This window comes from Barbatula barbatula (assembly GCF_947034865.1).
Source record: "Barbatula barbatula genome assembly, chromosome: 13".
Taxonomy (NCBI): domain Eukaryota; kingdom Metazoa; phylum Chordata; class Actinopteri; order Cypriniformes; family Nemacheilidae; genus Barbatula; species Barbatula barbatula.
In genome coordinates, this window is record NC_136776.1 from 20,869,526 (window position 1) to 20,894,641 (window position 25,116).

A 25,116-nucleotide genomic window follows, 5' to 3' on the forward strand; every position below is an offset into this window, starting at 1 on the left:
AATAACACAGGCGAAGGAAGTTTGACTTCCCTAGTATATGGGTTTGTTTCTTTTGAGCGGCCTTATGTGGGCCGCATGCTTGAAATGGTGCCAATGGTGTCGTCCTGTTAGGGGTCACGGGGGGACAACTTTGAAGAGGTCCTTCGAGGACGAACGCAAACCACTCGTTTTACTTGCTGCAACTACGACCAAATTGTATTTTTGAACGACGAAAAGGACATGTTTGGAAAAAAATCTAGCCTAGTCATTGGTCGGAAATCACTTTGTCCGCTTCTAGGTCGAAAGGGATTTATTGCATACAATGGCAATATGGATAGTGTTTTTTAAAACGTGAAATGTGTGCACGTGGGTAGCTGAAGTGGCGTCAATGCGGCGTCAAAAACATTCGCACTTCTAAGATTGAATTTGTCACAGAAGTATTTAATTGAACTGCATACAGATGATACTGAAACGTGTAGATTTGAACCTAAACTCATGAAAAAGTAAAACGTGCATGTTATTTGCCATCCATTGTCGTGCTGATATAAAGAAACAGAAGGAATGCCTTGAATCATCTGGGATAGTGTTGTTTGGACGTCATGTTGAGTCCGTTTCTGGGTCAATGTTCCTGTTTTTGGGTCGGTGGGGGATAAGTTTATATAAATAATCAACTGTACAGTCCCTTTGCAAGTCATTTGTACATTGTTATATCACGGTATCACCCTGGTAAAGCCCATTGGATCATCTCTGTGCTCAAATACATTGACAGAGGAAGCATGTAAACCTTCACAAACCAAGAAACCTGTCGTTTTGTGTGCAACAGTTGATGTGAACAAACTAACAAAATGGCTAGGTTGTTTTTATGGGTGGAATTGGTTTTGCATGGAACTATTTAAGCAAAGGTAATGTAGGCAAAGGTTGTTTTAACTTCCCTCCGTTCCAGAGCGATTTGGGCTTGGTGTTATGGCGACTCCGGAACCCACAGTTGAAGGTTCAGGAGCAACCGCAGAGGTCCACGACCATCGAGGGGATTTTTCCGTAGATGATTTGCTCGCGGTCGTTGAAGTACAGCATGTTTATCGGCGACATCTTGGTGGGCGTGCAGCACGGTCCCGCACTGCCCCGCGGGTTGGCTTTGCTCACGATGTGACTGTGGGGGTACTTCTGAACGCACTCGCCGGAGCAGTAGTTGGCTTTGTAGCGCTTGGGGGCGATTATCCAATCCCAACCGAAATCCTCGAAGTCGACGGTGAGCGGATACCGGCAGCAGCGGGACTCGGTGGAATGCTCGTCGCAGTCGAGGCCGGTGTCGCGCCTGGAGCGTTTGGCGGTGTCCGATATTTTGACCTCAAGGAAGGGTTGCTGTGAACGATAAGTAATGGTCAGCCATATTGGGTTTATAGCAAACATATCAATTGAAATATGTTATTAAAATGTCTTGTTTTGTGTTCCAGTCGTACGAGTTTGAAAAGACGCGAGGGCGAGTGAATTATTGTTTATTTTAACCAATTACTATTTTAACCACTGGGCTAATATCCTAGTTAAAAACACAACATTTAGTTTGTTTTGCATTTCCAACACTCACCAGTCCTTCTTCTCCCGATTCCGCAGAAGTTACAGCCAGGTCGTTTCCGTTCGCGTCAAATGCTTTAATCTCAACCCCGAAGGTAATCTCTGGTTGTTTCAGCCATGACTGTAGCAGCTGCTTCATATCAATATGTTGCCAGGAGTTCGTCTGAGCGTTGACGTCTATTTTTTGGGAGCGTAGTCTTGAACGACCGTTCCCCTCTGAAGGTATCTTCAGGCGTGATATCTGGATGAAAACTGTGGTCGGTTCCTCGGCTGGTCTCAGGTAGATCCAGAGCTGGGCCTTCAGAATGCTGTCGGGTAAAATCTTGGGGCTCAGCGAGAACATGCAACATTTTGGCATCCCCTCCCCTTGGGTGATAGCTTGAGCTGAAAGGATAAAGATGGACGTTTATTTTATGATTTATTCTTGTAGGCCCTAGTTTATTCGTACCAGAAAGATGTTGTATGTTTTCGTTTTGTGCAGAGTTGAGATGTTATTGTTGGACCTATTTCAACAACAGCTGAATGAAGGACTCTTATCTTAAAATGTTCTCCGGACAGTTCAAAGTACACACCATCAGCTAGTATTAAAAATAGGAAAAAAAACATTAAAAACATAAATGTTATTTTTTATAAAATGATATAACGTTTAATTGTAATTTATATATATATATTACAATTAAATAATTTTATAATATAAAAAACTAATCATGAAATACATCTCAGAAAAATGTTCACTTTAAAATAAAATAAATTCATATTTTGTTTTACAATGCAATGCATTCTTAAAAATGTCTTAAATACTTATCGAGAACAGTTGTATATTGCAATTAATCGCTGTACTCACGTTCCGTGGCCATCGTGATGATGGTCTCGCTGCTGCCCTGTTCTTCATCTTCACTTACTCCACCGTTTTGGTCATACTGGTCCAGGAGCTCCTGAAGCGGTGGTGCTTTGGGCAGGAGCAGCTTGACCGTGTCCCTGCTGATGTTGGGAGCCTGTTCCAGACGCAGGATGCTCAAAATTTGAGACTTTATGGAGTGCAGACGCATGAGCTTACTCTGCTGTCTGAACTGACAGGTCGTGCACTGCCCGTTGTCCTCTCCAGATGTCACAAAGGTTTGAGACGTTGTGCTGATCGTGCTCTGACCTTGCGGGCCCAGCACGCTCCACAGACTCAGATAGAGAAGGAACAACATGGTTTTGAGTGTTTGGAGAGGTTCGGGAATTTGGGTACGGATGGCAACCCAACAGCACTGGACAGAGGTTTAGAGTTCCAGGCCGTTTTATACTTCAGATTCCCTGCTGTTAGATATCTTATGATTGGTCAGCTGTGAAAGCCCAAGTAGGACAGAGAGTTTTGAAAGCAGTGCGTTTTAAGGAACCCCATATTTTGTTGTATAAATGTTTTATGATAAATAGATGTTTATGCTTTTGAAAGGAATTTTCATCACACTCAACCTCTTTAAAATGCATTAAAGATTTAACATTTTTTTATTAGTTTGTGTATTGTGTTGGATTCAAACCCATGGTATTGGTGTTGCTAGCATATTGCTTTTTTACAAGAAGTAGTATCAAATGTCCTATCAGTTTGTGGAATATTAGAAAGTAAAGCTTGTTCAATTAAATTTTAAAATAAATAAAGAATACTTTTAAATAAATTACATGTACATCAAAATATATATAATTTGTATTTATATATTTAGAAATTAACGGACACATTTTTGATTGATTTAATAATTGATCCATTTATTTGTATCATTTTGAGATGTTGAATTAAATTCAGGTGCATATCCTCAAATAATACTTAAAATATACATTTAAAATTGATCTTCCATATGAACCCTAAATATAGCTGCCGTCCTTCTGAAGCCTTGTATCTCCATATTTCTTGATTCTTTTCAGTAAATCATTTTTATTTTATTTTTTTCATTTACTAGTTCCTAAAAAACTGTCAATTTGGACATCCGAAGTTTTGGAAGGACAGCGACAATATGATCATCACCATCATTGGGTTCAAATTTACGTTTCAAGATTTAAATTTGCTTATTGTATTACAAGTTCAATTGTATTTAGAATATGTATTAATCTAGTAAACCTAATATGGTGATGTTCGTGCATTCTGGTACGTGCTTTGGAATAATGACTGAGGCCATTATTAGTACAGCTGTTCAGCGAAGACAGATGTCTTTTGGTTTCTCTGTCTCTCTTTCTCAGCAGTGCATCTTTTATAGATGCATAAATAACAACAGATGACCTGGGTGAGATGAGATAGTAAGGGTGGGTTTGGTGGGCCAGGCTGTTACAGCGCCTCCTGCTGGTGGACTATAAAGCTGGAACTATTTTAGCACAAACAGAAATGTGAACCACTTGACTGAGAGAGTTCCTATCGGTTGTTTTTTACCAAAATCTTAACATTGTGGTGCTTTTAAAACATCGCTCTGTCTGAATCCCAACCAGTGAGATACACCAACATGTACAACAGCTACTGTTATGTTAAAATACGAAGTTAACGTTTATTTAATAGAAATTGGATGAAATCACAAGAAAAAACTAAACCAGAGGACAAATCATAAATATTCTGTCATTGTTTTTTTGTTTGACCCTTTTTAAGATTTCTTAATGTTTTAGAGAGAGTTGATGGACCTTTTTTTAGCGAATACAGATTTATGGAACCACAGTTCAATTTTAATGTCATTTCCTGTTGTCTGCCATCTCCAGCGCTGCGTTGGCACTTTCTCTGGCTTCCTTTAACAGCTCGGACACTCTCGCTTCACTCTGTGAACCAACAAACCACACACATGGCACATAAACATGGAACATACTGTATGGCTGAATATGCGACATTTATGAGCTACATAAACAAGTTTCACATCAATATTTATTTGTTAATCTCATAAGAACGATCTTTCTTTGTTTATGTGAATACTCACAGCGGCCCTGAATGAAGTATCGGTTATGTCTTTAAGATTGATGATGACATTGTAGTATGCTCCAAACACTCCAGTTTCCAATGCTTTTGCAGCGACCTGTACATTAGAGGAATCGTGCATTTGAATAGATGAAGATATCAGCCATTTATAGATGGATGGATGATAGACAGATGATAGTGATGGATGGATAGATATTACCTGAATGTCTGATTTGCAGGCCACATTTCCATACTTGGCCATTTCTTTGAGCGAGGGCCACAGCGTGTTAATTGTTTCGGCCAGGGAGAGTGGCACGCTCACCGCCTGCTTCAAACCCTCCTGCATGGCCTCCTCTCGCCTGTACAACAACACCAGAACTCATTCAGTCCCTATAAACGTGTCTGTGCACAGCTTTCTGTGCATTCGATGGTGGAAGAAGTTTGCCTTAAAGGCAGATAAATACATTTCTTTACTCGTTTAACTTGTTAAGGAACATTATGTTTTCATCCGAAGCGACCTCACTAAACTGGTTTAGCATGATTTTGTATTTTCTTGCTGTACATATGATGCATATTGTTTGCGTTTTGATGGATTGATAGCACACGCCTGCTCCATTATGTTTGTTCAGACATTGCAGAACTGACGTACCTTTTATTCTCTTCTTCGGTGCCTTTGGGCAATTTCAGGGCAGTCTTATAAAAAAAGAGAGGTTTTATTAAACACTTATACTTCTAGGTAACAATTATGACATATTTGAGACCTTTCTGCACCTCACACAAACATGTTAGTATGCTAGCATGATGCCATATATAAGAGATCACCCAAATTGTATCATTTAGTCACTGTCATGCCATTCCATGACTTTCTTTCGTATCTTCTGAAGAATGTTCTGAAGAATATCTTCTGAAGAATGTTGGTAACCAAACAACACTAGACCCCATTGACTTTTATTATATGGAGACAAAACCATTTCTCAAAATATCTTCTTTTGTGTTCACAGAAGAAAGAGTCATATACAGGTTTTGAACCATAAAGGGTAAATAAATGATGACTGAATTTTTAGTTGAACTGTCCCTTTAACAAGCTAACTGTGGAGTAATGTATAATTTGTCGTTGGGTCATGTACCATGTAGCTATTAAAAGCACTTGAGTCCGCGTCCACTTTGAGCAACAAGTTGTTCGTGGCTTCATGGAAAGGAGGGATCAGTCTCCTCATTTCCGCATCCAAAGAATCGAACTGCCTCTTTCCGTACGTCATCTGGCCGACCATGCAGCCCAATGCTGCACCCTGAAGACAACCAAGTAGATGTTTGAAAAAAGGGCGAATTGACTAAAGAGTTGCATATTAAATGTGTTAAAATCACCATGGCAGCGATCGCAGCGGAGACGGATCCTCCACCAGGTGCGGCTGTTCTGGCCCCTACGTTGTGGACGAAATTCCATAGGGATAAAGACGCCAGCTGCCCGCCGCCCTGATTGGCCTCCACCATATATCTAAACTCAACGTCAACCAATCAGATAACACTGAATGTTTTAGGCTTCCCAGAGCAGAAAACGTTTTTAATTAATTGGTCAAAACTCACTCTATGATTCTTTCTTTTGGAATGAATGGACCCAACGAGTCGAGTCCTAGTATGCTGGTAACCTGATGAAAAGAAAGATTGGATTGAGTTGGACGAACATTATATGTTAGCCCTTTGAGCGTGTCGATCCAACCTACCAGACGGATTTTATGCTCCTCTTCCACTATGAAGAGCTTTTCTCGTTTTATGTAGAAGTCGGCACAGTCCAACATTGCCTTCAGTGGGATCAGACCCACAATCTGAGAGCCGACAACTTGCAGATTCAGATCCTAGATGGGGAAAGTTCAGTTTAGCAATCCGATTCATTTAAAAATGTTTATTGTGAATCAGATTTTATTCAATTTCATATTTGGATTGGTTGGACTAAAGCTCACTTTGGCGACTCGACAGATTTCTTTGTAAACAGTGTGCACGGGTGTCAGCTCGAAGTCCAGGATGTTGGTTGACACCTGAGCCAGGTTAGATTCCTCCAGATACCATCCCATACCCTGGACCTTTTTCAGAAGCCCGGGCTGCAGAATAAATATTGACATGACCAACAAGTGATGTTTTTAGATAGTCGTGATAATCAAGTCTTTGATGTTACAGGTTTTAAATTGGGTAACCAACTTTATCTTTTCCACGTCCCTGCTCTCTTATATCCAGGGCGATTCTGTGAGCCTGCTCCTTTGTGCTCAACAAGTTCACATTATAGGCGATGAGAAATTTTCGGGCACCGGTTACCGTGGCCCCCCATGAGGGGACAAAGGTGGCGTGGCCATAGTCAGGCAACCATTCGCTCTTTTTTAGCTTGGGAACAGGGAACACAACAGGGTAATGTTATTATTTGTAGTTTTGTATACATTTCAGGCTATTAATGTGACATTATAGCAACACAAGGTTTTTCATAGCACTTAGAAATTACGTCACGGCATGACATCTTATACCAGTCAAACGTTTTGACATAAGAAATGTTCATTACTGTTCTCCACATTTTAGAATAAAATAACAATGAAATTATATTATATAATTTTAAAATATTAATTGAGATAAAAGTATATAATTATTGTATTTTTTTAAATAAAAATAATAGAATAAAAAAAAAAGCTTAAATTCAAGATCTTTGTAACTTACTATTTAAACATTTTTAAATGTTTTCACATAAACATAAAAAAGTTAAGCAATTTTAATACGTTTTTATAAGATACTGCTCCAAAAACGAAATATTAATTTTAAAAAATGACGTAATGACTTGTAAAGCCAAAAGAAGGAAAAATGTTACAGTGTATTTATAAATACATACTGTTATGAAAAATACATTTTATTGCAATATTTATTAACAAAACAAATGCTTAGCATTAAAAGTTTTTAGAAGGATCTCAAAAGTCAAGACTGACCTTATCTGGTAAAGCTTCATACTCCCCTACACGGACAGATGGAAGAGACCTTCTGCTTTCATTTTGAGCCGCTTCTCCATAGAGATAGACTACAAGACCAGAGAGAGAGAGAGAGAGAATGAACATCATTTAGCAACTCCCAGACCACTGCAATGGTCAAAATCATCTGTCGTCTGTCTACAAAAATATACCTGGCACATTCAGCATGTCCGACAACCTCTGTCCAAATGCATTTGCACACTCTACACACTCCTCCATGGTGACGTTTTGCACCGGTATGAAAGGACACACATCCATGGCACCCATCCGAGGGTGCTCGCCTGTAAAAAACAAATCTTAAGTTCATAGTAGTTACACCTCTACTTCTACACTAATGGCTAAAATACAGATATCATACCTGAGTGTTTGCTCATGTCTATGAGTTTAAAGGCAACCCGGGCAGCATTCAGTGCACCCTCGATAACTGCCTCCGGTGAGCCCACAAATGTGTAGACCGTCCTATTGGTGGAAGACCCGGGATCAACATCCAACAGGCTGCACCCCTCTGTGTCCGAGATGGCATCGGCTATGGCATCAATTACCTGGATGTAAAAATTGTGGTCAAAATATTTTCATGTGTTAAAACCAACGTGAGGAACTGTTACGATTAGAAACTTCAGAAATGTTATTGTGTAGAAAAGTGCAAAGAACAAAATACAGATGATTGGCTTCATTCTGATTATGTTTCATTTCGTTATTTTCCTATTTTAGGAAATTTGCTGTCCTTTCACCCATCAGAAAGTCCCATTCTTTCCTGTTATTCTTAGTCAGTAAATTCCCTTTCTGTTATCCTTACCTCCTTGTTACGCCCCTCGGAGAAATTGGGGACGCATTCCACCAGCTTAGCCATGTCACTAACAGACCACAGATTTAGCTCACACACGGAATCTCTCACAGACTGACTTTACGTTACCCCAAACAGGGTTACTTTAAATCTTCCAATGTTAGCATTGCTCTAGAATAATTAACCCGACTCCATGTGGGTCAGCTGGTAATCATTCTCTTACCGTCCCAGATAACCATCCAGACTCGCAACTTTGGGGTGGCTTCTCAAGGCCAGATTTGTGGAAAAAGCTCCTAAAATTTGGAAAGTATATCGGCGTATTTGAATACACAGCATTTCTTAAAAAATGGATCTGGTGAAAAGTGTTATTTTGTACGTTTTCTTATTCTCGGTTTAAATTATATTGACATTTAGTCTTTAAGATAAGTTTAAACTGAGGTCAGCTTGTCACGACATCCAGATAAAATCGCTCGATAAGAACTCTTGAAATCTTCCCAAACAATTGCAAAACTCTCAAAAACAGAACTCAAAGATGAGTCGAGTTAATAAATGATCCAGCCGGGGGTCAACTTTTCCCCTCCTCAGCCACTGGATTTGACACAAATATGCTTTTTAACTCTGGCAATATGCACCCTGAGACCATATCAGAAAACACATAATAATGTTTTCCACTAAAGCATAGTTTGATTTAGTTTTTATAAAAAAGATGATGAATTTTCAGTAAGAACTGTTTAAATGCTTTATTTCCATAAGTTATAATAGGAATTGTATAGTTTAATTGGATGGTATCTGTGGGTGACGTCTTGGGTTTTATTGTTGAGGTTCTCATCTGGTGGATGGAGACTATAAACATATATAGGCCTACCACCATTCAATCCTACTGCAATGAGACCCAAATAACACTACATAAAGGAGTTGTGTAATGGTTTCAATGGTGCTGATGTTTCTTAACGATATTTGTAATAGAAACCATTTAAATTGTATTATTTTATTTTGTGCATGTTTCAAACTCCCGTATCAAAGTTTCTAGTAACCAAGTCAATAGGTTGCAGTAACGAGCGCTAGACCGTCATTATGCAAAGCAAGCCGGAAGTGACGGGTTAACGGAAGCGAGTCGCAGACGACGACGACGCAGGAGCGGAAGGCGCTCGTTTTCTCCGCTCATGTAAACGGGATTTATTTATTCTTATTTTTTAATACTGACTCTGGATAACACGGCAAAGCGATAGGGAGGATGTTGGCTACAGGAGCGGTGAGTTTGAGAGAGGTTTAAGCTGTTTACGCTTGCTTGTTTGCGCCGAGGCCTGCTAGAGCTAACGGCTAAAGCTAACGCAGTGTGTTACTATGGTGATGTATTAAAACGTAGGAACTGCTTCGTTTTTAGTTTTATTTATTGAATTTGCTTTATGTGTGTGAGAGCAGGTAAAGGTGTCGTTTATTGATCAAATAAGAAGTCTTGTGAGGTGTTTGCAGGTGGTGTTGAGACTTTCACGCGTGTGCTGTTTGTAAACACAGCATTAGTTAAATGGTTACAAATGTGCGTGAGATGGTTTAAACTTGCCTTGTGTTGACATCTAGTGTAAAGTAAGTCATTCGTTGTAAAACGAATTGTGAATTTAAATGACATTTCATAACAATTCTGTTTTAACTTGATTCTAATATAACTGGGCAGATTAATGTGTGTTATTGCAGTATGAACTGTAATATAAAGTGATTTATGAATAGGTTTAAGTTGACCAAAATGTTCCTAAAATAATATTGTAAAAATATAGATCGTATTAGTTCTATTGTTTTACTCTAATGTAAAAGGTTCGGCCTCCTGCATAGAACTCATTGTATTTACAATCTCTCTATAGGCTGTAACCACAGCAGGTCTGGCGCAGGTGGACCGTGAGAAGATCTATCAGTGGATCAATGAGCTCTCCAGCCCAGAAACACGTGAGAATGCCCTGTTGGAGCTCAGCAAGAAGCGAGAATCTGTGACTGACCTGGCACCGATGCTCTGGCACTCGTGCGGTACTATAGCGGCTCTCCTGCAGGTGCGTATCAACGAAAACAGACACAGAGCGAATTATAATGCAATGTCATTTGCTTTGGTACAGTGTTTCTATTATAATATTTTGAGATAAGTTTTCAAGATAAATCATAATTCAAAAATGAGTTTGTAGTGATACAAACGGAGTTTGTATTAATTTTGACCATATTAAGTATAATAACGTTTTTATAATTTGTCCTTGTTGTGTAGGAAATCGTGAACATCTACCCATCTATAAACCCCCCGACACTGACAGCCCACCAGTCTAATCGAGTGTGTAATGCTTTAGCACTTCTGCAATGTGTCGCCTCCCATGTAGAGACCCGGTAACTCACTTCCCAACACACCTTAAATGTCTCAAGTCACACAAAACCTGACTTTTCTCCTAACGCTTCCCTTTTCCTCCAGCTCTGCTTTCCTGGCAGCTCATATCCCTCTATTTCTATATCCTTTCCTGCACACGGTCAGTAAAACCAGACCCTTCGAATACCTGCGGCTCACAAGTCTCGGCGTTATTGGTAAGGAGACCGATCCGAGCAGAAAAACATATCTAACAATTTTGTAAGAATGCGAACTGAAGTCTTTGGTTTTGTAGGAGCGCTGGTGAAAACAGATGAACAGGAAGTGATCAACTTTCTGTTGACCACGGAAATCATACCGCTCTGCCTGCGCATCATGGAGTCGGGCAGCGAGCTCTCAAAAACTGTACGGCTATAAAATGTCTATTTTACATATATTAATATTTTTGCAGCATGAATCCATTTTTTTTGCTTTGTCTGTTTTAGATTCTGTTGCTTAAATGTATGTTCCTCTTTCAGGTGGCCACATTTATACTGCAGAAGATCCTCTTGGATGACACAGGCCTGGCTTATATTTGCCAGACCTATGAACGCTTCTCACATGTCGCGATGATACTGGTGATTAAAAGCTTTTTATGCTTCTATGGACATTATGTTCAATATGATCTTTGTATAAATATCTGCATGGACGTTTAGGGATCAAATGTTTTTGCTCCCTCAGGGTAAAATGGTCCTTCAGTTGTCGAAGGAGCCCTCCGCTCGTCTGCTGAAGCATGTTGTGCGCTGTTATTTACGTCTATCTGACAACTCCAGGTATTTACAACACACTTGTACGATAAGTAGTAACAATTTCTCTCCTATTTCGGATGCTGGCCCCTTTTTAGCCTGTAGGGGGTGTGGTTAACCATAATTTAGACCAATTGGCACTTTACAATAATGTTTAATCTTTTTCTTTCTGTCTTTCAGAGCAAGAGAAGCTCTTCGTCAGTGCCTGCCCGACCAGCTGAAGGACACCACTTTCGCACAAGTGCTAAAAGACGACTCTACCACCAAGCGCTGGCTCGCCCAGCTCGTGAAGAACCTGCAGGAGGGGCAAGTCACTGACCCCCGTGGCATCCCATTGCCCCCTCAGTAAACCCACACAAACGCCTATATGCTCGCACTCATCCAAGCACCTCTAGGACGACTAGGATGAAAAACTTACCCAGCATCCCATCACCCAGTAAACCACACAGACTGTTTTTACATTCAAGGGCACTTACAAAAAGTATTTTTTTTGCCAAGAAGTTCATAAACGGTGCTCAGCATTCACGGTTCGTTTTTCTGAGATGCTAAAGAAATTGACTTGGGAGACCGAGGGAGAGTCAGCCTCGGGGATTATCAGTTTGTTTTGTCGTTACTTTCTTTCCTTGTCACCTTTTTTGACGAAGCCAAGAGGAGTTTAAGGACTCGTCTGTCGTGTATTTTCCTCGCACAAAAGGAAACGTGTATGTTATTTTCAAAGCTGTAAAATAAACTGTCAACGTAAATGTCAAGCGAATTCGTCATCACTGCACTGCCTTTGTGCTGTTGTTACGGTGTTGTTTTTCACTATTTTTAACTATACAAGACCGGCAGTCTATGTCTATATACAAATCTATGCATGACTTAAATCAATCTTATTCTTCATAAACAAAAATATATAGACCTCAAATATTGTCATTTAGCCCCAATTATATTAACCAATCATAAATCCATCAACATAATGGCCGGTTCAGTTTGTCCACTAATCACCACCGTGTAATGAACTTAGCTGATATGTCGTAAAACGGCAGAAGAGAGAGTTTCATTGAGCTGATGTCTGTAATGGAAAGTGTTTGTGCGGGTGTGTGTATAGGAGTCTGGAAACACTCCAAGCATTGACTCGATGCTATAGCGAGCAGGCAGGGACCCCCTTATAAAGGCGGCCGGAGCCGTACGTGTAAGCCGAGCCAAGAAACTGAACTCTGCCGTGTTTTATTCATGAAGAGAAACACGAGGAAGGAACAGAGGGGAAGAATTCCTAATGGCCAAAGACGACCCAAATCAACCAGTGTGACCCCCCCCCTAAACGGTTATAGTTTTAATGCCTTTCAAAGAATACAAAATAGAACATCAATAAAAAATAACATCAGATCATACAGCATTGATTGAAGATATGAAATGTAAATTCATGCCATCTGTTTGTAGTTCTAGGCAGTTTTTCTTTGTATTGTAGGTCATGTTTAGTTTTTCTGCTCCCTGTTTTTTGTTAACAGAAATATGCTGTTCTGCATCTTTATAGTTTTTATATATAAATATAACTTTACACCCAACAAAAAAACATTTCAAAGGTCTCTGCAAACAGTTGAATGAACTTTATATTGTTTCTCAGGCTTCATATTTTTGTGTTCTTACTGGTCTCGCTTACCCTTTCTAAATGCCTTCTAGTAACTTGATCTAAGTATCTCTGCTCGCCGGTAAAGGGCCCCAATAATAGAGGCCAAGCATAGACAATAGGCTCTTGAGCTGTGCTCCACAAACGTACATTAAACTCCTCGACATGTGTTTTTCAAAGCCGGCGCTGCCTGATGTACGGCACACAACACGCAATGAAGATGTTTTAATATTTCATCATCCTAATGGCTGCTTATTTGTGTGCATATGCATTACGCCTTTCTGGCTTAAAATCAACTTTAAAATCAAACACCACAAAAGATGATATTGTGAGACATGTTTACAATGGGGGTCCATGTTGTTTGGTTACAACATTCTTAAATTTTTCAATAAGTTTGGAATGACATCGGTGTGAATAAATGATGAAAATGTTTTGGGTGATCTATCCCCTGCAAACCACCCACAACGTTTTATCATTACGACAACAATACTTACAAGTCTAATCATAAATGTTCTGTACAGTATAATATGCAAATAGTTACGACAACAGTAGTTATGACCTTAGGGATTACTCATTTCCATTCCTATATAATTACTTAACAATTTGCAAAAATATGTTCATCTTTGCATCTCAATTAATTTATTCACTGCTCTTTAAACCTCAGCTGTCACACCGCAGGCTCGAATCGTTACATAATCCACAGGATTGGGTTTCCACCCTAAAACCGTCAACGTCAAACCCTTGTTTTATTTGCGCAGAGGGTTCGAGAGATGACACAAGGGAACGGGGAGGAGAGACAAAACCTGGACATTAAAAACTAGAAAGTGCATTTTCTTAGAAAGTGTGTTTCTATGTGAGCGTGCAGATCTGTGGGTGTGTGTTGTGCGTCATAGGGGAGGTGTTTTGTGGCACGATCAGCTGTGGCGAGATGTGGAGAGTCAGTTCGGCTCTGCAGCGTAAAGGCCCACATGACTCTGGCTTTTCTTGAATTGTGCTTTTCTTAAAAACTCAAGCAGATCCGACTATGAACCTGCAGATGGTAAGTGCACGTGAAGTGTAATATGAAGATAGTTAATTATTCAAATTAGAGATGTGTATGCGGCTTGTTTTTGGATAGTTTGCTAGTTATGGTATATGGTGTGGCACTTCTTTTTTCTTTTAATACTTAAACATGAAAACGTATAGATAATAATTTTTGCAATAGTTACTTCTTTTTGTAATGTTGGTTTAGAATGTCACAATAATAGTGTGGGTTTGTCTTTTTGCCTTTGTCTTTTATTTAATACAATACTGTTGTTGATGATGATGTTGCCATTGCTTTTTGCCGTTGCCAACTTTATGGTGATTATTATAAACGTGTTATTTATAAATATCAAAACATAACCTGAAAGGTTTTTCTTTATTTGGGGATTCCGGCAATATGCTTGTATTTTATTAATAACTTGTTAGTATTGTTGGTCATTTTGACCGCCATGCTGGAGCCGACTGTCTGCTGCCTCATGTGTAACCTCCATCACCATGGCAACCATAGCCAGGAGTTACAACACATCTAAATGCGCTCACGTGGAGATGCTGCCATGCTTTAAATGATCTCAATTTATTTATATAGTATAAACTAATATAGGTTCTACAAGCGAAGTTGAGCTTTAATACAATTCCTATCTAGTAACCGCTATCTTTCCCATGCATTTTTGTGTCTGTGTGAGATTATTGACTTTGCATGACTCTGTGGTCTCTGAGGTGAGTTTGCTTTAACAAAGAACGGATCAGTACAAATGCCCAATGGCTTAAGGGTCCAGTAATAGTGTTCAATCCTCTATTAATGCCCTCTATTCAGGGTTTTGCAGTAACCGCTGTGACTCGTACGCCGGTGTTTGCATGTATTGTGAGTCGAATGAATGCCAACTGCTGAAATGAGGTTTATAAACGGGTCAAAGGTGGGAGCTAAATCTGTATACTTCTGTGCGCGTTTTGACATTGAATTTAAACTGTGACGAATTTGTATTTTCAGGCACGTTCTGCAATGAATAGACATTGCCTCATAATACACATTTTGTGTATGTAATCTTTTCTTAAATAACTAAACACAGTTGTAATACACAATCAAACACAATATATTATCTATTGTAACGTTATAACTGAGGTTACATTATAGAAAAAAGGACATTGCTCTGTGTCCAAGGATCGATTTGCGGTAAAAATGATTTTCTTTGAATTCCATCTTCAGTTATGCAACTTTTCTTTTCCTTTATCTTTAAAAAAACTAACAGATGCGTGTAGAATGACAGAACGGCAGATGGCTTCTACTGAAAGGAGCCTACGTAAGTTACATATTTGGTATTATTTTATATATAATATATTTTTGATTGGTTAACAATATAGTAATCTTTCGGTCATCTTTCTACATAGAAACTGACTACAATCGTTTACACAATTAGTTTACAGTATTACTGACATTCTTTAGATACACAGCCTTTTTTAGCAATAAAATCAGACAATTATTTTTGTTTTTTGTTTCAATTTTAGTTTGATCAACGTATATTTAAAAAAAACATAGTATCATTTATAGTATCTGAGGTTAAAAAAAGTGCACTAAGTACACCTTTTTAGTGCACATTTAAGTACACTTAAATGTTCTTAAGTTTATCTTTTTTTTCTACATTAAGTACAAATATAGAGCACTTTAAGAGCATTTTAGTATATCCAAATCTGCATCATTTATATGCACGTAAAACTATTTGCAGCCATGCAAAATTGTGAAAAGTGCCATAGAAATAAAACTGAATTGAATATTATACTATTTATGGTAAGTCTAGGTATCTCCCGGTATGTGTACAGTTAACAGTTTGTAAGTAAAGCATCAAGATAATATTCAGAAGTACTCATTATTGGCATTAGGGTGAAATATGGTCTTGGCCATGTTGTTTATGTTGACTTGATGTGTTGAGTATCTGGGTCAGGTACGTTACCTCTCCTCTGACCCCATCCCGACCTCTTCCCCTTCCGTACTGTCTTGCCGATCAGGTATCCAAGCTGATGACGACCTGAAGTCTATGATCGTGGGTACGGTGATGAGAAAAATCAAGTCTCGCACTTGGAAGAAACAGCGTTACTTCAGGCTACAAGATGACTGCATGACGATCTGGTACAAGAGCAAGAAGGCAGGGAATGCTCACTCCACCTGTAAGTAGCCAGAAATCGTCAATTACTCAGATAGACACAGATACTGAAAATCTTGTAATCCGTATTCAGAACAGTAATATACGGAAGATTTTTTTATAATTATAGACTGGAAGTGTTTTAAGATTACGACATGCTGATAGCATAAGTGAACAATTAGAACCTTTAAAAAAGCCCAAAATTACTTTTAAAAATGTAATTTCTTGACGCCTCTTAAATGTTTTAAATATGTATTAGCCTTGGTGTTCTAATCTTCTTGTCTTGATATCTTTTTTACTCTGTGTCTTTGAGTTATGTCATTGTCTGGAATTGGCCTAAAGTGGATCTAGTATTTAGCCGTTATACTGAGGTTTATTAAAGAACAATATAAGTCAACAGGACATCACAATTTTAATTTCTATTTGTGTTTTTAGTTTCTGTGAGCGATGTGGAGGCCGTACGAGAAGGGCACCAATCAGAGGTTCTTCTCAGTATCGCCGATGAGTTCCCACCCGACCGCTGCTTCACGCTGGTTTTTCGTGGTCGTCGGGGCAACTTAGACCTTGTGGCCGAATCAGCCGAAGAGGCGCAATCTTGGATTAAAGGGATACGCAAACTCATCGATAACCTAGAGAACATGGGGCAGAGAGAGAAACTGGACCAGTATCCTTTACTCTGTCTCTCTCTTTCTTTATCTACCGGTCTATCATTCCCTTCTCTGTCTTTTATAAACACGCAAGGGTTCACAAAATGTAAAAGACATTTCAGGATAACTATAATATACCAGAACAGCAGGTCCCATTTATCTGCTTGTGAATGTAATTTACAAATTAAATAAAACTTTAACCTCAAAATTAGGAGAGGATAACTTGCTTGTCCTACTTGGATAAATCATGCAATTTCAGTCAACATTTGTCCAACTGGATGTATGGTTTTCACTTAAGCGCTACCTCCAGATGGATCTGCGATTGGTTCAAAAAAGCAGACAAAAACAGAGACGGGCAAATGAACTTTAAGGAGGTCCGAGATCTGTTGAAGATGATGAACGTTGACATGAACGAGCATCACGCCTTGCGCCTCTTTACGGTAACTGCACAGCATCCTTCAATCAGGATTAAGTTTTACTTCAAAGATGTTTTTTCTTAGGTTACTTGATTGTCTGTTTTTACTCAAGTTGATTTGTTTAAAGGGATCATATGACACGGCTAAAACGAATATTATCGATTGTTTTAGCTGTAATGCAACGTGTATACATGATTTAAGGTTAAAAAACACTGTATTTTCCACATACCGTGCATGTTTGTATCTCCTCTTTTCCCCGGCTCTCTGAAACGTGCAGATTTTTTACAAAACTCTTCGCTCTGAAAAGAGAGGTGTGCTGAGATTGGCCAGTTAACCAGTGCTTAGTGATTGCTCGAATATTATAAGCGTGTGACTGAAATGTAACGGCTCCTAACATATTTCGAACATCAGGTTCCAAAGCAATTGTGCTGACAGGTACACCCACCTTACTTGCGGATACATTTGGGCGGTCTTAGTCAAAGCATACCACGAACTGACGTAGATTTGTGGGGGTGTGGTTACACGAGGCATTCACTTTAAGATAGAATGGATATTTTATTCCGACACTTTAATTTGTGCAATTGTACGTGTCTAAAACATGCATTGGGCAATACCATACCAATGACACAGAAAAATACGTATTCGCACCATATGAGCCCTTTTATGTTTTAAGCTCATATTGTAACAATGATTTTGTGTTCTGCAGATGGCAGACAAGTCTCAGTCAGGTACGCTCGGAGACGACGAGTTTGTACTGTTCTATAAGATGTTAACTCAGCGAGAAGACGTCCTGCAAGTGTTTAAGGAATATTCAGGTGACGGGCAAAAACTCACGCTCCAAGATCTGGTAGCCTTCCTTCGGGAGGAACAGCTACACGAGGATGGTGTTCAACAGTACGCCCTTGAACTCATCAAACGCTATGAACCATCGGACACTGGTAACTAAGTTTTGCTAAACTTTTAACTTTGTGTCACTATCATCAATGCCATTGACATTTTACGTTTAGGTTCTATTTCTTGACCTATTAAACTCCCTTCCCGTAGCTAAAATGTTCCATGTAATGACAATCGATGGTTTCCTGATGTATTTGAGCTTAACGGAAGGGTCCATCTTCAACCCTGCTATGTTGGAACTCAACCAGGACATGACCCAACCTCTCTCCCATTACTTCATATCTTCTTCTCATAACACGTACCTCCTGGAAGACCAAATCAGAGGACAAAGCAGTGTGGAAGGCTATATACGGTACATGTTTTTTACAGCCCAGTTCTGCAAACACATCAATGTGTGTAGATCATTAAATACCACAAATTTAAAAGAGGCATTTCCAAACCTATAAAACAACAGTGGTGTGTGCATGCCCTTATCATGCATGTCCTTAATAGTTTCAGTAGTAACACTGTATGAAAAGCTTAATATAGCCAATTTGAACTGTGTTTGTGTGTTACAGAGCACTAAAACGTGGCTGTCGGTGTGTGGAGGTGGACTGCTGGGACGGCCCAAATGGAGAGCCAATTGTCTACCACGGTCACACGTTCACTTCGAAGATCTTCTTCAAGGATGTGGTCTCCGTGCTGGGCAACTATGCGTTTAAAGTACATCATGAGCTAGAAACTTTGTTGACTGACCTCTTTCTTTCCTTTTTCTTTACAAGAACATAATTTTACTGTCCATGTGTCTTTCTGTAAAACTGTGTTGGAGTACTGTGTAAAGTTTAATCTGTGTGTGTGTCATAGACTAGGTCCCTGGTTCAGTCTAAGAAAGGCATTATGTCTTTTGGGTATGTGCGTAAAGCGATCTGGAGCAGTCGACCCCTGGCTGGCAGCGTGTTGGCCACTGTTGTGTGTCGAGTGTTCCATTTCACCCCATCACTTATTCACACAGACTCACTCTCCCCTCCGCAGACATCACAATACCCTGTCATCCTGTCCATTGAGAACCACTGCAGTGTAGAGCAGCAGAAAGTCATGGCCCAACACCTCACTCAGATCCTGGGAGACCAGCTGCTAACAAGCACCTTAGATGGAATGACTCCCATCAGCCTCCCGTCCCCTGAGGTAAGCATGCGGTTGAACAAGTACTTAATGATTCCACTTGACAAGTCGACTTAAAGGTCTTAATGAGAAGTAACTGGTCGTTTCACGTCATTTGTCTTGTTCACGACAAAGATCTTAAAAGTTTCCACCCCGTAACTAGAAGGGTATTAGTTTAGAGTATGATGACCTCTCTACATATCTAGCAATATGATCTATGTCTATGCAATCCAGCCATGTTGAATTATTAAAGCAAACAATAATATCCCCCCCACCACACATGCTCAACCCTACTGAAAAGACCAGCTTAATCCTGTGCAAATTTCCAAGATGGCCCTTACTGGTTAAAGATTAAGTAACATGCGCAGTTTCTGCCAATCTAATATTAATCTTGAGTACCTATACAGTAGTATTGCATACTTCGTATCCTCAAAGAGTATTTAGTTTGATCAAATTTATAACAATTATAAAAATGTATATCCATCGTTTATATAACATTCATCATTTACATCCAGTGAGCAAACAAACACAGCTAAACTTCCGTCAGCTGAGTGAAGCAGCTGGTTGGCGCGCGTACTCTTTCTCTAACGTTTGCGCATACTCTTATACTAATTGGGAGGCTTCTTTCTCTCTCTTTTGCTCGCTGTATAAAGGTGGGTATGTTTTTCCGGGAGAATTGTCCAATAAGGGACTAAGAACCCTTGTTACGAAATGGGAATCCATGCTCGAAAAAAAACTTTCCGAAACCTGTACGATGTCTGGCGGAGTGAATCGAGCACAGAACTACTAGATCATATGTCCTACTCATTTTTTGACAAGTAGACCATGTTATGTTTGAGAAGCCAGCATGTTTAACTATGAAAAGAAGTCAGTATGCATGAAATAGCATGTAAGCTCGATTTAATGTTGGCTAGTGCTAGTCTAGCTAGTGGACCAGCATAGCCATAACCAACAAATCTGACCCGGTGAAGTTGCACAGAGGGGAGTCCAAATATGTTAGTCAATGTGAGTTTAGTGTCTAGTAGCTGCAGTTAAATGTGATTTATTTTCATGTGTGTGTGTAGGATCTGAAAGGGAAGATTTTGTTGAAAGGAAAGAAGATAGGAGGATTAGAGGACAAAATGAATGGGATGGTGGACGATCCTTTGACAGGAGAGGTGAGCGAAGAAGAGGAGTCGGCTGAAATTGATGACGAGCATCATCGCAACGACAGCATACGACACAGAAGCAAGGTGAAAACCCTATTATTTTCAGCTCTATTGGAAAATCTGTTTTAAGATGGCAGTTGTGTTTTATGGTATCTGGCTGGGGAACATCTGTCTTTACTGTTCTGTTCTTAGCTGGTCATTGGGTGGTCAACAAGACATGGAAAAGTGGTTGCTGGTCCAATCAAACCTATGTATGTACTGCAAAATTTTGCCAAGTAAGCAATAGGAAAGAGTCAGTTTCTTTTGCTACGGTCCAACAATTGTCCAAGCCCCAACCAGGTTATAAAATATTGAAAGGTGCTCAGCCCTCAAGCAACAGTTTCACTCTATCTGCCACGGCTTTTACAGTACATACCATCTGTGGAAAAATTTCACACATAGTCAGTTGCGTTACGGTGCACCAACTTAAGACGTAAATTTCCTAAACATTTTACCAGAGCTGGAATGGATTTTCTAGAGAGAGGTAGCAAAATATTCTGGCAGGTGAGATGCACTTGGAGGCCACTGGAAATGTATGTGCAAAGTGCTTATGAAAATTTAAATGGGGTGAAACTGAATGAGTGTTTGAGATAAATGAACAGTTGGGAAGTAGCGAGTAAGTATGAGGAAAGCCTTGACATAAACAGAAATAGATTAGGGCAAGTGAACTACATTATTTTTATGCTAGGCTAAATGTTTATAAGATAATACATCACATAACATAACTAGTGAATAGTTTTGAGTAATAGTGCTTCCAACCCTTAAATGGAGAACCAAGATCTACAAAATTCGTGGAATGTGCCACATAATAATTAATTCAGAGAGCAAGAACGCAAGAAAGACAAAACAAGGAAGAAAGAGAGCATGCTAGGAAAGAAACAGCATATCCTCTGTTGTCTTCTGCCATGCGATAGGCGGCCACTGCTGGCACTGCTGTTACCATGCGACACTTGATTCTTTGAACTTTGATTCGCAGCAGTCAGGGATCACCCCTCTTGGCTTCCAAGATACAGTCATCTCATTGACTCATCAACCGGCAAAGTTTGGCATGGAACGTTTAGCGTAACTAATTACTAAATAGACATTTAGCCTTTATCCGAAGTGTATTACAGTAACCTTACGACAGGGATAGTCCGCGGAGTTGGGTATGATAGTTGCTAGTTATAAGATCTTGTTGTCCTCTCACCTTCAACTTTTGGTTACCAGCCCAGATCTGGGTTACACAAACGGAATATCATCTTTAGGTGGCACAGCATGTTGGCCAGGGAAAACTTAACAGATGAGAGTGTAAGGTGAAGCCAGGTGGATGCCTCATTATCCAAGAGTTGTCTGTCATGGCACAGTCTAAGTAGCCCTGGGTTCAATGGATTGGGTAGCTGAACTAGATATTTGCAGTGAAACCACATTGCACAGTCAAACTATGGTCAAACACCACAACCTTGCTGGTTCGATACTTATTCGGCTATACAAAGAAGTTGAAGCTCAGAAACCAAGTTGTTTGGCCAACTGGTTTCTAAGACAGTCCATGTAAAGTGCTCAGAACACCTTTGGAACCATCAAAACATACCAATGGAAACCAGTGTGACCAGTACATTTCTTTTAAATATCTTTGTAGAAATCCAAGCAGAGTCTGTCTAAGGAGCTCTCTGACTGTGTGGTGTACTGCAAGAGCGTCCACTTCAGCGGCTTTAAACATTCACGAATCCACTCCAAGTTTTACGAGATCTCCTCCTTCACAGAGTCCAAAGCCCGGAAACACATGCGGGAGGCAGGTAAAGAAATCTTGATTCTGACAGCTTGTGAAAGCTCATAGATTTTTTTTAGAGAGTTAAATTGTGCTTCTTTGTTTTCATGGTACTACAGGAACTGAATTTGTTCTTCATAATGCTCGTCAGTTGAGTCGGGTTTACCCCAGCGGCCTAAGGACTGACTCGTCCAACTTTAACCCACAGGACATGTGGAATGTAGGGTGCCAAATCGGTAAGTCTTCCTGTAACTTGAATGGTTTTGGTAATCTGTAAAATTCTGGTTAAGACTGCTGATGCTATTTCCACCATTAATCTCTTATTCATCATTCTGTTTCTTTTCTTCCTTTCTTGTTTCATTTCTTCCCAGTTGCTTTGAACTTTCAGACTGCAGGGGTGGAGATGGATCTAAACGACGGTTTGTTCAGTCAGAATGGGCGCTGTGGCTACGTGCAGAAACCGGCGTTCATGTGCAACACCGAAAAGCGGTTTGACCCCGAATCCCCACAAAACCGAGACGGATACCAACCGCTTAGTTTGTACATAAAGGTACGAAAACGTCCATTTCTAAGCCTTGCTTCCATAACGTTGGTATTTGTTAAAAGGGTCCATTTTGTGTCTTAAACTCAGATAATAAGCGGCCAGCAACTGCCCAAAGTGAATATCAAGGAGGGCTCGATAGTTGACCCGCTCGTTCGGGTAGAAATTCACGGCGTGCCACTGGACCAGGCCAAGCAGGAAACCAGATACATCGACAACAACGGTCAGTTGTATATAGGCTGGATATGAGTCTAGACTGAGAAAGTCTAGACGCAGTTAAAACTGAGATCTAGTTGCATTCAAGAGCCTAAACATAATTCGTTTGATTTACTAATGGGTTAGCTCTTAGCTGAGCTGGAAGATTCACACAGTAAACAAGTAATTATGTGTAATATTGTTTAATAAAAAATAAGCATGCACCATCAATGATTTAAATTTCATGTCAACTTCCGATTTGTCTGCAGGTTTTAATCCAGTATGGTACGACACCCTCCAGTTTAACATTCATGTGCCTGAGCTTGCTCTGATGAGGTTTGTCGTGGAAGACTACGATAAAACGTCAAAGAATGACTTTGTGGGCCAATTCACGCTCCCTTTCACCTGCATTCAGCCAGGTACGCAGACGAAAGCATTTTTAAATAAAAAAATGTATCCCGCATTGAACTGATGTAAATATCTAATAGAATCTGTAAATGTTTCCCTGCAGGATACCGTCACATCCATCTCCTTTCTAAAGATGGCACGAGCATCGCTCCCGCATCCCTGTTTGTTCACATCCGGATAACGAAAGTGGCGTAAAACGAATGTCACTTTTTTACGTTAAGCTTCTTAAAGTGATGCCCAAAATGTTAAAAAATCAATAATGGAGCAATATCAAGTCTTCCCAGTTGCACAATCACGTATTTCAGAACGCTAGTCATATTCAATTAATTTGTTTAAAAACTACACAGTTAACGCTAACACTAACACTTGTGCTAAAGTTGTGTTTTTGTTTCTGTTCATTTAGTTGAATTCCATGCCAAATATTGTTTTTGTTATTTAACAACTTTTATTGTTCGGTATTAAGATTTCTGTGAAGTAGAGCCGCGTACCCTACGACGCAGCCTGATGCCCACCTCTCCAAAAGACCTGAAGCACTGTGATTGGTTTGCTTGTTTTATCATTCCTTTCTGCCTTAATAGATAAATTCTTGAGTAAATAATCGATCGTTCCTGTTTGACTTTTTAGTGATGTTAGTATAAGATTAAAGCTTATCTTCATTTTGGTTTCTTACTCCTTAGACAATTTCAGTTTGGCGATAGATAGACTTTGGTGAAATCAAGAAGAATTATTATTAGTTACAGTACAGCGTGTGTGAGCTTTATACAAGTTTGGAATTGAGTAAAGCGATAATGAGCACCAGCACAATGGCTCAATTACAATCTTACCTTGGCCTTGCAGAACCTTAGGGGCCCAACTCAGTTACACAGAGATAATGAAGGAGGGCTGTGAAAATGTACCCTGTCTGTTACCACCCCTATCTTCCGTAACACATACACCACTGTTTATGTAACAAAATACATAATAATCAGTGTTTCAAAATCACAATTTACATACAGCAAGGTTGTCTGTCTGATCGCTGTGTTAAAAAAATATGCTGCTAGTATAATAGTGTTATGTATATTTTTATATTTCTATGCTCTTTATGAGCCAATTCGAACACTGTTTTTGTAATATGACTACCCTTGTTTGCTTTGCCTGTATATACTGTATGTATTTTCTTGCCATATCCATCAGTTAATAAAGATCATTTTGAAGATTATTTCAGTTTCTCTTGTTAAAAGTTAACGTGAAGATAACTTGATGATAATAATAACATTTATTTTACGTTACAATTTGTAACAGTTTTAAAATGTGAAAAACAGAACTGCGCAGAAGAGGTGAAATTGCATGTAATTAAAGATTAAGCATGGTTTTTTATAGGGAAAGTGTAACCTTGGAAAAACAAAGATTTATGGAAATAAACTGAAAAACATAAAATATTCAATATTATATCATATCAATTTGACATGCTTTTATTTTAAAATATGTGAAGAGCAGCAAACATTATTGATTCATATGTATTAACGCATTGTTTTAAAGGTTATATTTTTTAAATCTAAGTTATGTGAGATGATTTCATATATTGACAGTAATATATGAGATAATATAAGTTAATATTTTATTATACTATTGTGTTGTTAAATGATTAGTGTCTGAACTTTTCGTTTGTTTTTGTGCTTAGCGGCACGTGCACGAGATATGGCAGTAAGTATTTTAGAAGTCAGATATTATTATTATTTAATATTTTTACGATAATTTTAGCTGTAAAAACATCAATATCGTATCACGTTTTCCAATAATTGTATCTGTAAAAACAAACGTTCCCTCTCCGTTAGC

The 25,116-nt window shown here is 39.3% G+C and overlaps 4 protein-coding genes across 4 annotated transcripts; 2 read left to right on the forward strand and 2 right to left on the reverse strand.

Moving 5' to 3' along the window:
• Positions 1-401: 401 nt before the first annotated feature.
• On the reverse strand, positions 402-2,887 carry mstna (myostatin a). The gene is made up of 3 exons (XM_079472023.1): positions 2,396-2,887; positions 1,565-1,935; positions 402-1,341 (listed from the first exon to the last, which is right to left on the reverse strand). The coding sequence occupies exons 1-3, from the start codon at positions 2,745-2,747 to the stop codon at positions 973-975; spliced, it is 1,092 nt and encodes a 363-aa protein (XP_079328149.1). The 5' UTR covers positions 2,748-2,887; the 3' UTR covers positions 402-972.
• A 387-nt stretch (positions 2,888-3,274) lies between these two features.
• ftcd (formimidoyltransferase cyclodeaminase) lies at positions 3,275-8,398 on the reverse strand. The gene is made up of 14 exons (XM_079472022.1): positions 8,255-8,398; positions 7,817-8,000; positions 7,611-7,739; positions 7,420-7,508; positions 6,653-6,832; positions 6,418-6,555; positions 6,181-6,312; positions 6,044-6,105; positions 5,825-5,954; positions 5,587-5,748; positions 5,109-5,152; positions 4,680-4,818; positions 4,482-4,577; positions 3,275-4,326 (listed from the first exon to the last, which is right to left on the reverse strand). The coding sequence occupies exons 1-14, from the start codon at positions 8,306-8,308 to the stop codon at positions 4,243-4,245; spliced, it is 1,623 nt and encodes a 540-aa protein (XP_079328148.1). The 5' UTR covers positions 8,309-8,398; the 3' UTR covers positions 3,275-4,242.
• Positions 8,399-9,164: 766 nt separating this feature from the next.
• cnot9 (CCR4-NOT transcription complex subunit 9) lies at positions 9,165-14,010 on the forward strand. The gene is made up of 8 exons (XM_079471508.1): positions 9,165-9,494; positions 10,099-10,281; positions 10,488-10,603; positions 10,686-10,795; positions 10,873-10,982; positions 11,096-11,194; positions 11,298-11,389; positions 11,543-14,010. The coding sequence occupies exons 1-8, from the start codon at positions 9,477-9,479 to the stop codon at positions 11,709-11,711; spliced, it is 897 nt and encodes a 298-aa protein (XP_079327634.1). The 5' UTR covers positions 9,165-9,476; the 3' UTR covers positions 11,712-14,010.
• Positions 13,863-24,498, forward strand: plcd4a (phospholipase C, delta 4a). Its single transcript, XM_079471507.1, has 16 exons — positions 13,863-14,010; positions 15,242-15,292; positions 15,996-16,154; positions 16,565-16,793; positions 17,087-17,216; positions 17,899-18,130; positions 18,237-18,438; positions 18,644-18,788; positions 19,098-19,250; positions 20,291-20,458; positions 22,029-22,185; positions 22,277-22,393; positions 22,529-22,707; positions 22,789-22,921; positions 23,163-23,312; positions 23,405-24,498. The coding sequence occupies exons 2-16, from the start codon at positions 15,253-15,255 to the stop codon at positions 23,494-23,496; spliced, it is 2,286 nt and encodes a 761-aa protein (XP_079327633.1). The 5' UTR covers positions 13,863-14,010; positions 15,242-15,252; the 3' UTR covers positions 23,497-24,498.
• Positions 24,499-25,116: the final 618 nt, after the last annotated feature.

Bases quoted from the DNA above. Each gene is read 5' to 3' on its own strand.
- ftcd (XM_079472022.1), bottom strand. From the start codon at position 8,308: ATGGCTAAGCTGGTGGAATGCGTCCCCAATTTCTCCGAGGGGCGTAAC. The intron at 5,749-5,824 runs GTGATTTTAACA...GGTTGTCTTCAG, and splicing joins CCGCTGCGATCGCTGCCATG to GGTGCAGCATTGGGCTGCAT. The intron at 4,819-5,108 runs GTACGTCAGTTC...GTTGTTGTACAG, and splicing joins ACCGAAGAAGAGAATAAAAG to GCGAGAGGAGGCCATGCAGG.
- plcd4a (XM_079471507.1), top strand. From the start codon at position 15,253: ATGACAGAACGGCAGATGGCTTCTACTGAAAGGAGCCTAC. The intron at 22,394-22,528 runs GTAAGTCTTCCT...ATTTCTTCCCAG, and splicing joins GAATGTAGGGTGCCAAATCG to TTGCTTTGAACTTTCAGACT. The intron at 22,922-23,162 runs GTCAGTTGTATA...ATTTGTCTGCAG, and splicing joins CAGATACATCGACAACAACG to GTTTTAATCCAGTATGGTAC.
- cnot9 (XM_079471508.1), top strand. The intron at 10,604-10,685 runs GTAACTCACTTC...CTTTTCCTCCAG, and splicing joins GCCTCCCATGTAGAGACCCG to CTCTGCTTTCCTGGCAGCTC. The intron at 10,796-10,872 runs GTAAGGAGACCG...TTGGTTTTGTAG, and splicing joins CACAAGTCTCGGCGTTATTG to GAGCGCTGGTGAAAACAGAT.
- mstna (XM_079472023.1), bottom strand. From the start codon at position 2,747: ATGTTGTTCCTTCTCTATCTGAGTCTGTGGAGCGTGCTGGGCCCGCAA. The intron at 1,936-2,395 runs GTGAGTACAGCG...TTATCCTTTCAG, and splicing joins CATCACGATGGCCACGGAAC to CTCAAGCTATCACCCAAGGG. The intron at 1,342-1,564 runs GTGAGTGTTGGA...TATCGTTCACAG, and splicing joins AATCGGGAGAAGAAGGACTG to CAACCCTTCCTTGAGGTCAA.